Source organism: Microcaecilia unicolor, chromosome 12, assembly GCF_901765095.1.
Source record: "Microcaecilia unicolor chromosome 12, aMicUni1.1, whole genome shotgun sequence".
In the NCBI taxonomy this organism is placed as follows: domain Eukaryota; kingdom Metazoa; phylum Chordata; class Amphibia; order Gymnophiona; family Siphonopidae; genus Microcaecilia; species Microcaecilia unicolor.
The window spans coordinates 34,240,903-34,257,344 of NC_044042.1; the positions used below are offsets into that span (position 1 = coordinate 34,240,903).

The following is a 16,442-nucleotide window of genomic DNA, read 5'->3' on the forward strand; positions in this document are numbered from 1 at the left end:
GGCGGCAACAAGGTTTTGTCCTTACGCTTGGTACAAGGCGCGCGGCTGGGGGCTCTGATGCCAATGGGCCAGATTCGGAACGCGCTCGCTCCCCTCTGACCGCGTGCAACACGTGCAGCTGGCGCGCCCCCTTCTTCCTCTCTCGTCCCAGGCGGTACGCGGTACCCAGGTCCCGGGCAGGTCAGGGGGCTGAGGATGAGGCGGGAGCAGCGCCGGAGACTCGGAGCCTTGATGCTTCTGCTCTTGGGAGTGCTCCTCGTGCGCAGGTAAAAAAAACAAAACAAAAACCCATTCCCTCCAAGTCCAGCTCCTACGCTGGACCTCCCCTTTCCCTTCAATTTATACCCCATCGCTATCCCTGTCGCTTCCTTCTTATATTCGCTTCTTGCTATACGTTCCTGTGCATTGCTCTAGTTAAATCTCATCAGTCAGCTTTACCTTGCTCACCTATTGATTTTCTTTATAGCCACTTAACCTTTCCCCCACACAAACATCTGCTGTGCAGCTCACTTCTATAGGTCCACACCTGCCCACAGTCGTAAAACCTGATTTCTCCTCAGTGCACTCCCCAATATTTATTTGCTTTCTCCATTACCTGGCAATTTACCTATTTCTTCTTATACATATGTACCTCCAAAAAATGGATCATGCCTCTCAATAATGCCCTACACCACTCTAACACTACTTTGCTCCCCCAAACCCTCCTTGTTCTCATCACATACTATGTCCCCATTTCCACAAAGAGCTAATCAGTGCCCCCAAACATCCTTGCTCAAATTACAAGCTAACCTCCCCAGTAAAGAACTAACCACTCCACTCAGTGCCTTCACACCTCAGCAGCTGCTCACTCCCACCCTAATATCTTGGTTTCACCATAATACTACTACTACTTAACATTTCTAGAGCGCTACTAGGGTTATGCAGCGCTGTACAGTTTAACAAGGAAGGATAGTCCCTGCTCAAAGGAGCTTACAATCTAAAGGACGAAATGTCAAGTTGAGGCAGTCTAGATTTCCTGGATAAAGGTATGGAGGTTAGGTGCCGAAGGCGACATTGAAGAGGTGGGCTTTGAGCAAGGATTTGAAGATGGGCAGGGAGGGGGCCTGGCGAATGGGCTCAGGGAGTTTATTCCAAGCATGGGGTGAGGCGAGGCAGAAAGGGCGGAGCCTGGAGTTGGCGGTGGTGGAGAAGGGTACCATAATACCCCATGCTGCTAAATATTCACTTTCTTCCACCTCAGTGCTTCCTATGCCATGTAACACTTAAATTCTCCCACCCTCTCCCGCGTAGTACCTAACTCACTTCCTTCCATCCCAGCTTCACTACTCACCCCAGCTCAAGTCAGTTCTTCTTAGATCTACCATTCGTAGTTATGCCTACTTAATTATTTAACTATCCCGTTCAGCACTTAATTATTCAGACATCTACCCTACTCATCCTAGCACTCTTTCAGTCCTTTTAACATCTGCTGCACTCATCCCAGACCTTTTCAATCTAGCAATCACTATATTCATCCTTCACCGCTCCCCCTTTTCTCTGTACTATCTTCCACACTTAGGTCAGCTACTGGACTCATAGTACCTGCTTCCTTCACCAAATTCAATAATTACTGTAATTACTCAGCTCACTGCTTACATATTAACTAATCCCCAACTCTTGGTCTAACATTTCCTACCACCATATCTGTTTGCTTCTACATCTACTCCTGGACAAAAAAATTTCAAATTTTGTACACAATGTTTAAAAAATGTGCTTAATTTATTCATATCTCTCTATATAAAAAGCAACACCAACGTTCTATGAAGCCTCCAGCTGGAAGTGTGAAGGGGCGAGATATCCGGTTTCCCTATGAGTGTCTGCCCCGCCCTCTCTGTAACACAGTCAGTGAAGGAAAACAGCAGAGCACGAAATCAAATCGCTGGCTCTGTAACAGTGAAGGACTCAGAGGGGGGAGGGGAGAGAGGCCAGAGGGCAGGGACACACACACTCCCACATGCACACAGAAGAAAACATTGCTAGTCCCCGTTTCATTTTCATCAGAAACGGGGCTTTTTTACTAGTATCACAATATAATCACTGTCTTTAAGTAGCAAAGATGCAATATTTCATAAATCTTTTAGTCGGATACAGAATTTTAAAAAACATTTTGTGCAGAATTCCTATCATAACTCCTGGCTTGGCTTGCTTCCTTAGGCTTGACCACCTCATCATTCTCACATTCCCATCAGGCTCAGCCTTCCCCATCTCTTTCTCTCTCTGCCCCAACCTCTGGTTTGAGAGCGCCCTCCTCCCTCAACTTTCTCTCTACTCCCTGTAGCTCAATTCCTCCAGCCCCAGGACCTCCAGCTCCAGCAGTATAAAATGTTTTGTACTTTTTGGGATCTTGCCAGGTATTTGTGACCTGGATTGGCTACTGTTGGAAACAGAATGCTGGGCTTGATGGACCTTTGGTCTGTTCCAGTATGGCAATACTTATGTACTTATGTATTCTCTGCACCCAGGGCTGGACTCCAGTACCTAAGGTTCTTTGTTTCTCTCTCTCCCCCCCCCCCCCCACACACACTCTCCAAAAGACTCCCAATTCTCTGCCTCTTTGAGCACCCACCCCAAGCTCATTCTATGTCGTCCTGCAGATCATCTACTGCCAAACATTGTGAAACCCAAAATTAGCAAAAATAAATAAGCACACATACAAAACCAACTACACACACACACACAGTACATGTACAGCAAAGCTGGCCTTCCAAACCACAACCACTAATGCCCCAAATTCAAGCAATAGCACCACTTATAGGTTATGCTCATCTACCAGCAGATAGAGATAGAGAGAACGCCAGAGCTCTGCCACATAAGACCTTATGCATCATCCTCACTTTCAGTATTCTCAGTGGGCTTTGAGGTACACCTGGTGGTGCCAGGTCCCTTCTCCCCTTTCCCCCCTCTGCTGCTGCTGTGCTTACTGGCTTTCGATTGAAAAAAATAGAGATTGTGTCCTGCCTTAGTAAATAAAGTCCCAAAGAAAGCCTGACACTGGCTGAGTGTCACACTGGTCAGGAAATCTGTCACACTGGTCAGGAAAAGTGAGCCCTTGGGCCACTACCGGGAACCGGCAGCGGCAGGAGAACCACCCAAACAGGCAGCAAGGCGGACCACAGACAGACGGGCACAGGCCGGACTGGAGCAGCTGGACTGGAACAGAAGCAATAAGCAGTAAGCAGGAGAATAGTCCACGAATCACGCAGAGTCTTACTGGCAGGCAGCAAAGCAGAATAAACCAGGAAACAAGCAGAGTCTTGGGTAGGCAGCAAATAGTAGAATAAACCAGGAAACAAGCAGGGTCTTGGGCAGGTAGCGAGCAGTAGAATAAACCAGGAAAGAAGCAGGGTCTTGGGCAGGCAGCGAGCAGTAGAATAAACCAGGAAACAAGCAGGGTCTTGGGCAGGCAGCAAGCAGTAGAATGAACCAGGAAACAAGCAGGGTCTTGGGCAGGCAGCGAGCAGTAGAATAAACCAGGAAACAAGCAGGGTCTAGCTGAAACTGAAAGTAGCAAGGTTAGCACTGCAACAAACTCTCACAGATGAAAACTCTTCTGAGGACCTCTGTTGCAAAGGCAAACTAGAAAGTTTCCAGGTGGTTAATAAAGGCAAAATACCAGGGAGGTCACCAGGCAAGGTTGCTGCTTAGTTCCAAAAATCCCAAGACAGTCTGGAAGGCTGGAGGATCCAGACCGGGCCGGAATGATTTCTGGAACATGGGAAACAACAAGCAGATAGTCCATCGCAGCCACCAGGTCTGACCACCAGGTGGTGAAATGAATCAGAGCATGAAACATGGGCACAATCGTGACACTGAGGCCACTTTAAAAGAGCCAGCAGTGCTATTTGGCAGTTGTAGATCGAATTTCCTTTCATTGGTCTACCTCTGCTAACATGGGGTTGACTTCTAAATGGCTGCTTGCGCTGAAACAGTTAAGCGTTGCTTCTGGTGTGAGAAACAGAGAGCAGTGTTTGCAGCGCATGTACCCGTGCCTCTTCGCATAGCCCTCCGCAGATTGAAGTTTCTGCACTGGCCATTCCGGGGATGTCAGCAGGCTCAATGGAAGACGTTTTGGCAGGTGCCGCAGTTCTTTCTCGTCCCGTGCGGCTGCCATCTTTGAGATGCTGACGTGGTCTGAGTCTCTCGGGCATATGTGGTTTCCTCTCTGGCTGATCAGTTTTCTCCTTCAGGGGCTCCACAACCTCTCACTGGTGCTGGTTTGGATGATTTTCTTCTGGTGGAAGCTGAAACTCCATTTTCCCCGGATTTTGTTCTTTTCATGCACCAAACACATTTGTTGAAGAGACCACTGGCCTCCCATGCCTCCTTTGCTCCCCTGGGGGCTTCTGCAGATCAGTTGACAAAAAGGGGTGTTTGGAGAGCCACAGGGAGCTGGATGAGGTATTCCTGGCATCAGACCATGGGTCAGAGGGTCACCTTTCAGGGACCTCTTGCTAGTCACTGTCTGACTGTCTGACTCTGGAGGAGGCAGAGCTCCATCCAGAGGAGGATGATGATCCAATGTCTACTTGGCTTTTCAAAGTCGTTGAAAGTACTTAATGTTTCTTCTGTTGATCCTCTTCCCATGGAGGCTACCTTACATCCTATGATGGGGAGTACTAAGAAGCCCCCTAGCATTTTCCATATTCACACCACGATGAGTGTTCTGATCTCGGCTCAATGGGATACTCTGGAGGCAGGGCGTCAGATGGTGTGAGCTATGTCTTGTCTGTACCATCTCCCATTAGAGGAGTTGGAGTTGCTGCGGTTCCCTAAGGTGGACTCTGGCCTTGACGGTGGCCAAGAAGACTACCCTGCCAGTGGAGGGCATTCTGGCCCTCAAGGAAGTCCAGGACAGGAAGTTGGAGTCCTCCTTTAAAGCTGTTCTTTGAAGAGGCTGCTTTGTGCCTTCAAGCCGTGGTTTGTGGCTCTTATGTGGTCTGTACGTGCTTAAGTTGGGTTCAGAAGGCTTCCTCTACTGAGGAATTAATTCAATTCCTGCCATCGTTGGAGGTGGGATTGACCTATTTGGCAGACCTGTTGTATGACTTTCTGAGAGCTTCTGCTAAGGAACTCTCCTTAACAGTTGTAGTGTGGTGCTGGCTCTGGTTCAAGCATTGAAATGCAATGTGGCGTCCAAGTCTCGTCTTGTGAAGCTTCCTTTTTATGGTGAGCTCCTCTTTGAGCAGGATTTGGAAAAGCTTGTAAAAGATGTGGGGGATTCCAAAGGCCAGTGCTTGTCAGAAGATAAGCCAGAAACTTCATTCCATTCTTCTCAGTCTTGGTCCAGGTTCCGGGAAGCAAGATGGTACAGACTGGGAAGATTGGGCACCTTTCAGAGGCCATGATTCCAGCAGAAGCAGCAGCTCTTTCAGGGGAACAGACATGCTTTGACCTCCACTGCTCGGTCGGCCCCGGCCGCCTGTGCCTCCCAGTGATGGGGGTCTCAGTCCATTTCTCAGAGCTCAGCATCAAGGAGGAGTGGACCAAGATTACATCGGACCAGTTGGTCTTGGAGGTGATTAGAGATAGTTACAAGGTGGAGTGCTTGTCCTTTGGCAGATTATTGTCTGGAGTCCCCATGCAAAGCTCCTGCCAGGGTTCTTGTGGTTCGATCTACCCTCAGCGATCTCGTGCACTTGGGTGCAATGAATGAAGTGCTTCCTTTGGAGATGGGGCAGAGCCGCAATTCTGTCTATTTATTGGTGCCAAAGAAAGGCGGTTCTTTTCGCCCCATGCTCGACCTCAAGAATGTCTACAGGGCTGTCAAGGTCAGGCACTTATGCATGGAAACCTTGTGGTCAACTCATCATATCCGTGCAGCCCGGAGAATTTTTGACATGTGTGAACCTAAAACAGGCATATTTGCAAAGTCCAATTTGGCCACCGCATCAGCATTTCCTATGATTCTCTGTGCTCAGAGAGCACTTTCAGTTTTGAGCCATGCCCTTTGGGCTTACAGGAGCCCCACAGACCTTCTCCATGGTGATAATGGTGGTCACTGCCTTTCTTCGGTGAGAAGGCATCTGGGTCCATCTTTACCTGGATAATTGGCTGATAAGGGCCTCTACGAGGTAGGAGAGTGTTCAAGTGATAAACAGGATTGTTGGTCTCCTTTGCTTGCTTGGGTGGGTAGCTAACCTTGCCAAGAGTTGTTTGACTCTCTCTCAATCTCTTGAATATTTCGTTGTGATCTTCGATACTTCATTAGGAAAGGTTTTCCTTATAGAGGCTCACCAGCTGATGATCTGTTCTCAAGTATCCAGCCTTCTCTGGCTCCCCGCTGATGTTGGATTACATGCAAGTGTTGGGCTCAGTAGCCTCCACCTTCTGTGTTCTGCCATGGGTGTGCTTCCACATGAGGGCTCCCCAGCTTTCGTTTCTTGGGCATTGGTCTCCTTTTACTGATGATTATCTTGTTTGACTCCCATAGACTGTTCATGCCAAATTCAGCATTTGGTGGTGTCTGAGCATAGACAACATGGGGGCCAGAATATCCCTGGAGATTCTGGGCTGGGTGGTGGTGATCACAGATGCCAGTCTCAGGCTGGGGGCCCACTTTTAGGTCTGGATGGCTCAGGGTCTCAGGCAAAGGTGTCGTGGTCTATCAACCGCCTAGAGCTGAGGGCAGTCAGTATGCCTTGGGGGCTTTTCTATACTTGTTGCAAGACCAAGCGGTTCAGGTCCTCTTTGACAGTGGTGGCATTGTCACGCTGTGCCCACCCGAAGGTGTGGACCGAGTATCCAAAGCAAAACACCGTCCACCTGAAGGTGTGGATTGAGTATCTAAAGCTAAAGGTAAAGACTCCAATCAAAGGTCCATCCACAAGTAGTTATCTGGAATACACCAATGTATATTCCTTAATTCTAGAGAATGAATTCCAATTCTGCTAACTGGCTGACTACGAGGTCTTGTCTTGATTCCTCCCTTGAGGTTAGGGTGAATTCCCACAATTTCCCAGTATCCACCTATGTATATTATAAGAAAATTCAGGTTATTTTAATCCGTTCCCTGGGCACGTGTCTCTCATACCCAGCTATCAGGGAATTATGTTAGCATCTCACAGAGGGTTAGTCTCCCTCCATCACCTCCCACGTAGCTGCCCTGACTGCTACTTCCTCCCGCACAGGGATCTAAAGTTATCATCTTAAACGTGAAGGGATTCTACGAGACTAACTCAGATTCATATAGAGCCTCTATATAGCTTTGTTGTAACCTGTTTCGTGGGCTGGAGGTTCTCTTCCCTTTTTGATGGTCACAGGCATACATCAACAGGCAGTTCTTATGGCCTGGCTCTTGAGAGGTTGAAATTGAGGAAGAAATGTTATCCAAAGAAGGAGTTAATTACTATGTTACTCCAGGCAAAGAAACAGTCGACCTTAGTTGCTTATGTGAGAGTTTGAAGAACTTTCGAGGTCTGGTGCTTTTCTGGGGGGTGTGGTGGTGTTTTCAGCATCTTTGGCTTACATTCTGGCATTTTTGCAGGACAGTCTTGACAAGGGCTTGGCCTTGAGTTCCCCGAAAGTTCAGGTGGCAGCCTTAGCTTGTTTTTGGGGCCACATTCAGAAGTCTTATTTGGCGACCCGAATGTAGTTTCTGTTTCCTTGAGGGGTTAACCATTTGCGTCCCCCCAGGTGGTTGGTCTGTCCATCTTGGAGTCTTAATCTGGTGATCTGAGCTTTCCAGAGGGTCCCGTTTGAGTCCTTAGATTGCCACTCCTTAAAAGATCTTACATTGAAGATGGGTTTTCTAGTGGTCGTTACTTCGGCATGGGGCGTGTTGGAGTTGCAGGTGCTATTATGTCGGTACCCTTTCCTCTGGTTTACAGAGGCAGGGGTCACGATCAGAACGGTTCCATCCTTTCTGCCTAAGGTGGTCTCAGTATTTTATTTAAATCAGCTGATTTCCCTCCCCTCTTACCACCGGGAGGACTACTCAGAGGAATTTTGTTCTCTTTGTTGTCTGGATGTGCGCAGGATTCATGTCTGGTACTTGGAAGTCACTATCAAATTCTTATGCTGTGATAATTTTTTTTGTACTGTTCGCTGGCTGCAATAAGGATAACCAAGCTTCTAAAGCTACTATTGCACGATAGCAAGCCATCTCTTTTGTTGGCGGGTAAGGCCCCCCTATTGCATCTCAAAGCACACTCCACAAGGGTGTTTCTATTGATGAGATTTGTAGGTCAGCTATGTGGTCCTCTGTTCCCACTTTTTTGAAGCATTACTGCTTACACGTTTTTGCTTGGGGTGATTCCGCCTTTGGAGCCTCGGTGCTTGTTTTAGGGATTTCTAGGTCCCGCTCTTGAGGACTGCTTTGTTACATAAGAACATAAGCATTGCCAAACTAGGACAGACGGAAGGTCCATCAAGCCCAGCATCCTGTTTCCAAAAGTGGCCAATCCAGGTTACAAGATCCCAAAACAGTACAATACATTTTATGCTGCTTATCCTATAAATAAGCATTGGATTTTCCCCAAGTCCATCTTAGTAATGGCTTATTAACTTTTCTTTTAGAAAGTTATCCAAACCCTTTTTAAACCCCGCTAAGCTAACTGCTTTTACCACATTCTCAGTCAGTGAATTTCAGAGTTTAATTTCATGTTGAGTGAAGAAATATTTTTTCCAATTTGTTTTAAATGTACTACTTTGTAGTTTCATTGCATGCCCCCTAATCCTAGTATTTTTGGAAAGAGTAAAAAAAAAAAAAAGCAATTCACATCTACCTGTTCCACTTAACTCATTATTTTATAGATCTGTATCATATCTCCCCTCAGCCATCTTATCTCCAAGCTGAAGAGCCCTAGCTACTTTAGCCTTTCCGCATGTCTCAACATTGATCTGCGGGACGACATGGAAAAATTAGTTTATCTGATAATTTTCTTTCCATTAGTCCCAACAGATCAATCGAGAGGTCCATCCTATTACTGGGCTCCTTGGGCTCAGCGTGTCAGTCTATCTGGGTGAATGGGTATGTTATTGGCTGGGTGTTCTGTTTGCAGATGTAGTATAGCAATGTACAGAAAAAAAAAAGAAAGAAAATAGGGGAAAGAAGGGAAACTCTCCAATGACACAAACTCTGCGTGTTCCCTGCGCAACTTTTCGTTGGTGGTGCTGCTTCTTTTCACTGTAGGCTAAGTTGTTTGCACTGTTTGGAGTTTGGATTATTCAGTTCTTTCTCACCAGAGGCAGGAGATTTCGCTCTTCAGAGTGGAGGAGTAGCTTAGTGGTTAGTGCAGCAGCCTGAGAACCTGGGGAACTGTCTTGAACTCCCACTGCAGCTCCTTGTGATCCTGGGCAAGTCACTTAACCCTCCATTGCCCCAGGTACAAAATAAGTACCTGTATGTGATATGTATACCAACTATCTAATATTTCACAGATTTCTCAAGGCATTCTTTTTTAACAGATTTTTGCATTGTTAGACAATGAACTAAACAGCAAATGTTTTTTTTGTACTTGTATAATATGTTGTATACATTTCTAATCTTAGTTATTGTAAGCCACGTAGAACTGAATAATTAACATTTGGATTGTGTGGGATATAAGCACCAATCAATCAATCAATCAATCAATAAATAAATAAATGTAAACCGCTTTGATTGTAACCACAGAAAAGTGATATATTTATTTATTTATTTATTAGGATTTATTTACCGCCTAATCAAGTCCCAACCCCTTTCCCTTTCTATCCTTACTGCTTTGCAGGGCTGCCAAGAGGGGGGGGGGGGGGGGGGGGGGGGCAAAATTCCCTGTGCTCTGGCCTCCAGGGGGGCCCTGCACCGGGGTCTCTATCTCTCTCCTACTCCAGACGGGACTCGAGTGATTGCGTCCCGCCAGGAGCAGGAGAGAGAAAACTCTGGTGCCGCGGCCAGGTCAGCCTTGGAGACTGGGGAGGACCTGGAGGAGCATCTCCAGCGCTGCTGTTCTGCCCAGCTGAGCGGCTGCTTTTCCTCTCAGGCGCAGATGCTCGGTTTTGAAACCGAACATGCTCCGAGAGGAAAAGCAGCCGCAGGAACAGACAATCAGCAGAAGAGCAGCGCTGGAGGAAGACATCTTCTGCTGGCAGGGCCTTGGGATCCTTGGCAGCTAATTAGGTATTTCAGTTGGGCAGCAATCTGGGGGGGGGGGGGGGGGGCAGCGGCAACGATTGGGGGTTGTCCATGATCCGGGGGGGGGGGGGGGGGTGGCGGCTCAGCCCCAGGCCCGGTTCAGTCTCACAGCGGCCCTGCTGCTTTGTTTTTGAAAATACTGAAAATGAAGTTGATGCACAGGGTCTTATGTGGCAGAGTTCTGGTGTAAAGAGGTGCATGGGAATGGGGCTAGCAGGAATCCTGCAGTTACTGTGGGGATCCCCTCCAGGTCCACGGGGATCTTGTGGAAATGCAGGCAAGCCTCCCCCCTGAGCCTCAGGGTGCCATCCCTAAACGTACCTCCATTCACCCCGGTGGTCTAGTGGCCTCTTTGGGGCAGGAAAGATCCCCACACTTTCCTGCCTGCTGCCGCTGGCTTGCAAGGCCATCACTTGAAATCTCAGCAGGTATTTTAAAGAAGCGGTGGCAGCGAGTGGACAGTGGCAGTATAGAAGGGTTAGCTCGCCCTCTGCATCAGGACCAATAAAACCTAATAAGCCCCCCCCCCCCCAAAAGATAACCCCCGATCTTCTGTTTACCCACCTCTTGTTCCTGACCCAGATTTCTGCACCAGCCCCTGTAATCCCTGGTAGTCTAGTGGCCCTGACCCGATCCCTGTCTGCTCCCAACATTAAAGTAAAAATCCCTGGTAGTCTAATGGCCTCCTCTCTCCCCGACACAACCTCCCCCCCCACCAACATTAAAATAAAAGTCCCCGGAAGTCCAATGGCCTTCCTTCCTCTCCCTTGACCCGGGCTGACCCTACCTGACCCAATCTGACTCCCCTGTCCCCTGCATTAAATAAAAATTGCTGATAGTCTAGTGGTCACCCTCCTGTCCTTTGGTGTGCAGTGGCACCCTCCACTCCTGATTCTTCTTCCAAGTCCCCCAAACCTCATTCTCTGGTGTACCTTTGAGAAGTAGAAGTGATGCTACACACTCCTGTCTCTGTGGTCACCATCTTGAAAAATGGTGCGCGCCTTACTCTGCTGCTTGGTGTATGCCAGGATGCACTGAGCAGGGTAAGTCAATAAGGAAATTTTTCTATTATTTGCTAGTCTGGATAGAGACTACCCAATTAGGGAGGGGAAATTCCCTTATTTGGCAGACTGACCCCACTCAGTGCATCCTATGATGCACCGCACAGGGTCAGACCGCCATTTTCAAGATGGTGGAGCAGAGGCAGGAGTGAGTGGGCATTGCTTCTGCCTCTAAAGGTACTCCAGGAGAGAGGGTTTGGGGGCCTGGGGAAGGGGTCAGGAGGGTACAGGGGTGCTGCTAGACACCAGGTTTTATTTTTTGTAAGTTGGGGGGGTGGGATGGGGTGGGTAGGGGCCATAGACTACCAGGGTTATTATTTCAATGTTGGGAATTGGGGGGGTGGGCACTAGACTATCAGGGATTTTTATTTTAATATTGGGGCGGGGGAAGGAGAGGGCCACTAGTCTACCAGGTATTAGTTCAGGATTGGGACGAGCAGATGGAGGGGGCTGCTAGACTACCATGGATTATAGTGCCTGGTGCAGACATGATGGCTCTGGGTTTTTTTTTTAATGTTGTCCTTCCTGTCAGCGCACAATACATTCAGCACTTGCGCACTGACAGGAAGGGGAAAATTTGCAATGAACTATGGATTACTACTGCTTTTTTTAACTGTCAGTAAACACACACAGTAACAAAGTAATTGAGGGCAGACAAAGACCTGCCCCGTCCATCTAGTCTGCCCAACAAAGGTGAAGCTACACCTGTAATTTGCAGGCCTATGCTTACTGCATAGCCTCGAAAGTGTTTCTCATTTTGTGGTAGAAGGTGCTTTCTGAACTAAGCCCTTTATTGTGCTGAATAAAATCTTATCTGAGATAAGTAGTTTAAATAAGTTACTGGATATTGGAATCAAACATTCGTCCCATCTGTGATAGAGAATCCACATTTTAGATTCAGATAATTTTGTTGACATCACAATTTTACGTGTGTTGCCAAAGTAATACATTCAGCTCCCTAGGCTCCTTGTAGGGTAATGTGGATAAGATCAGCTACTACTACTACTATTTAGCATTTCTATAGCGCTACAAGGCGTACGCAGCGCTGCACAAACATAGAAGAAAGGACAGGTCCCTGCTCAAAAGCTTACAATTTAATAGACAAAAATAAAGTAAGCAAATCAAATCAATTAATGTGTACAGGAAGGAGGAGAGGAGGGTAGCTGGAGGCGAGTGGTTACAAGTGGTTACAAGTCAAAGCAATGTTAAAGAGGTGGGGCTCAGTCTAGATTTAAAGGTGGCCAAGGATGGGGGCAAGAGTAGGGGCTCAGGAAGTTTATTCCAGGCGTAGGGTGCAGCGAGGACAGAAGGCGCGAAGTCTGGAGTTGGCAGTAGTGGAGAAGGGAACAGATAAGAAGGATTTATCCATGGAGCGGAGTGCACGGGAAGGGGTGTAGGGAAGCACGAGTGTGGAGAGATACTGGGGAGCAGCAGAATGAGTACATTTATAGGTTAGTAGAAGAAGTTTGAACAGGATGCGAAAACGGATAGGGAGCCAGTGAAGTGACTTGAGGAGAAGGGTAGTATGAGTAAAGCGACCCTGGCGGAAGATGAGATGGGCAGCAGAGTTTTGAACCGATTGGAGAGGGGAGAGGTGACTAAGTGGGAGGCCAGCAAGAAGCAGATTGCAGTAGTCTAAACGAGAGGTGACAAGGGTGTGGATGAGGGTTTTGGTAGAGTGCTCGGAAAGAAAGGGGCGGATTTTACGGATGTTGTAAAGAAAGAAACGACAGGTCTTGGCGATCTGCTGGATATGAGCAGAGAAGGAGAGAGAAGAGTCAAAGATGACAGAAATAGAAAATGGGGGGAGTGGGGAGGTGGGTTTGGGGGGAAAAATGAGAAGCTCGGTTTTGGTCATGTTTAATTTCAGGTGGCGTTGAGACATCCAGACAGCAATGTCAGACAAGCACGCTGAAACTTTGGTTTGGATGCAAGGTGAGATATCAGGGGGTAGAAAGGTAGATTTGGGAGTCATCATCATAGAGATGGCAGGAAAAGCCATGGAATGAGATTAATGAACAAGGGAAGAAGTGTAGATAGAAAAGAAGAGGGGACCAAGAACAGAACCTGAGGTAAGCCGACAGGCAGAGGGATAGAAGTAGAAGAGGATCCACCAGAGTGAACACTAAAGGTGCGGAGGGAGAGGTAGGAAGAGAACCAGGAAAAGACAGAGCCCTGGAATCCAAGTGAGGACAGGGTATCGAGAAGTATGCTGTGATCGACAGTGTCAAAAGCAGCGGAAAGATCAAGAAGAATGAGGATGGAATATTGACCTCTGGATTTAGCCAGTAATAGGTCATTGGAGACTTTAGTAAGCGCAGTTTTGGTTGAGTGAAGAGGGCGAAAACCAGATTGTAGTGGGTCAAGAATAGCATGTGAGGAAAGAAAATCAAGGCAGCGGCGGTGAACAGCACGCTCAAGTAATTTGGAGAGAAATGGAAGGAGGGAGATGGGTCGGTAATTAGAGGGACAAGTAGGGTCGAGTGAAGGCTTCTTAAGGAGAGGTGTGACCACAACATGTTTAAAGGCAGCAGGGACAGTCATGAATTCCTAGATCAGACTACTACGGTACTAATTTCAACTCTTGTGCTCCTCTTTTAGCCAGCATTCTGCTCTTATGAGTCTTTATATTTCTCAAGTCTTATTGTACTCGCCAACATTATCCCTTTGTGTCACATCCATTTTATTTACCCTCCAACTACTTTTTCTATTTTTACCTTGCTGTTGTAAATTGGGACACCACCTGTCTAATGTGTCACCAGCCTAAAATTATATCTCATCCTGATGGCTGTATTTCATTTTCCCTTGCCTCTCCTATTCATCACTATTTGAATGCGTTGCTTTCACAAAACAGCTAGCTTCTTTACACTACAAATGCCACTTCTCTCATGCTCCTGCTTCAGCTGGTTGCACAAGTCTCTCTCATACATCCCATCCATCTTTACAACTCATCACCCACACCTTGGTTATCTTTATGTTGCTGGAAGCTCTCTTTTGCTGTTATTTCTTTCACATCTTCTCTGATCTACTACCACATCCTGGAGCTGGCTGCTTACCAACTGCCCGTACCCCGTCTCTATATGTTTTGGCCTTGTGGAAAATTGAATATTCTTTCTTTTATTGCATTTTGTTAATATTGTAAACCACTTTGAATGGATAACCCGTTAAAGTGGCATAAACCTTTATGATTATAATGATGACGATAATGAAACCTTAGTGTGAGTTTAAAGAGACAGCATTAAGTATATTTTAACAAAATCACAAAATATTCTCCAAGAACAAGAAGGATAGCAATCACCCCAAGTAGGGTGTTGTCTTCAGGTAGTCTGGAACAGATCTCTTTTCTATAGGATTTTTGAGCTTTATTCACGCAGATGACCTGGGTATTGTTGTCACATATATCCAGTGGCGGCCCTACCATTAGGCCAATTGAGTTGGGGGCCTCAGGTGGCACTCATTATACAGCAGTATTTTTCCCCTTTCCTTCCTCAACTCCCCACCCTCCCCCCCATCTACCTTCTTTTTTTTTGTTGTTTTCAAAAGTCAGAGGTGACAGTGAGACTGAGAGACTGAGCGTCTAAATGGCAGGTGACGTTTAATGTGAACAAGTGCAAAGTGATGCATGTGGGAAAGAGGAACCCAAATTATAGCTACGTCATGCAAGGTTCCACGTTAGGAGTCACAGACCAAGAAAGGAATCTAGGTGTCATCGTTGATGATATGTTGAAACCTTCTGCTCAGTGTGCTGCTGCGGCTAAGAAAACAAATAGAATGTTAGGTATTATTAGGAAAGGAATGGAAAACAAAAATGAGGATGTTATAATGCCTTTGTATCGCTCCATGGTGGGACCGCACCTCGAATATTGTGTTCAATTCTGGTCACCGCATCTCAAAAAAGATATAGTGGAATTAGAAAAGGTGCAGAGAAGGGCAATGAAAATGATAAAGGGGATGGGACGACTTCCCTATGAGGAAAGGCTAAAGCAGCTAGGGCTCTTCAGCTTGGAGAAAAGGTGGCTGAGGGCAGATATGATAGAGGTCTATAAAATAATGAGTGGAGTTGAACGGGTAGGTGTGAAGCGTCTGTTCATGCTTTCTAAAAATACTAGGACTAGGAGGCATGCGATGAAGCTACAATGTAGTACATTTAAAACGAATCGGAGAAAATCTTTCTTCACTCAACATGTAATTAAACTCTGGAATTCGTTGCCAGAGAATGTGATAAAGGCGGTTAGCTTGGTGGAGTTTAAAAAAGGTTTGGACGGCTTCCTAAAGAAAAAGTCCATAGACCATTATTAATTGGACTTGTGGAAAAACCACTATTTCTGGGATAAGCAGTATAAAATGTTTTGCACTTTTTGGGGATCTTGCCAGGTATTTGTGACCTGGGTTGGCCACTGTTGGAAACAGGATGCTGGTCTTGATGGACCTTTGGTCTTTCCCAGTATGGCAATACTTATGTACTTATATCCTCATATGCTACCCTGCCGCTGGCACTGGTGTCTCTTTTGTACAGTGGGTGGTCTGCCTCTCTGACGTAGCTTCCTGTTTCCTCAGAGGTGGGCTGCAGTACAGAGGAGATGCCGGTGCTGGCGACAGAGCAGAGTATAGGGATTGCTGCCACCTCAGACTTTTGAAAACAACAACACAAAAAAGAAGGTAGATAGGGGACAGATGCTAGACCATGGCTGGTGGGGGGGGGGGGGGGGGTGCAATGCTGAGGGACTGGGGCATCATTTAATCCCTGCCTCAGGTGCAGATTGCGTTGGGCTGCCCCTGCATATATTGTCCTTCAGTCTATATAGGAGCCAACTTTTCAGAATGATAGAGGGTGCTGATCTTAACACAGACTGTTTCTTCTGGACATAAAGGGTATTCACATAATATTGGGGGTGCTCAAGCATTTGCAGAGCTGGCACCTGTATTGAAATTTGTTTTTTCTTATGGACAATTTTCCTTTCATTGACAATTTTGTTGGGTGTTGCCACTGATTTTTAGCATCTTTTGTTATGAGGAATTTCTCAGTTGAGATCTTTTGACCTGGCCTTGTAACTTCATTGAGTATCCCCTAGTTTTTGTACTTTTTGAAAGAGTGAAAAATCATTTCACTTCTACTTGTTCTACACCATTCAGGGTTTTGTAGACCTCAATCATATCTCCCCTCAGCTGTCTCTTTTCCAGGCTGAAGAGCCTTACCCTCTTTAGCCTTTCCTCATATGAGAGGAGTTCAATCC

General features: G+C 46.8%; 1 protein-coding gene across 2 annotated transcripts in view; it reads left to right on the top strand.

Moving 5' to 3' along the window:
• The window catches only part of GLB1L2 (galactosidase beta 1 like 2), a 119,576-nt gene continuing 103,134 nt past the window's right edge, over positions 1 to 16,442 (top strand). For both annotated transcript variants that reach the window (XM_030221490.1, XM_030221494.1), the window contains exon 1: positions 1 to 266. In XM_030221490.1, the coding sequence (XP_030077350.1) occupies positions 196 to 266 (71 nt within the window). In that variant the 5' untranslated portion in view covers positions 1 to 195. The remainder of the gene's footprint in view (positions 267 to 16,442) is intronic.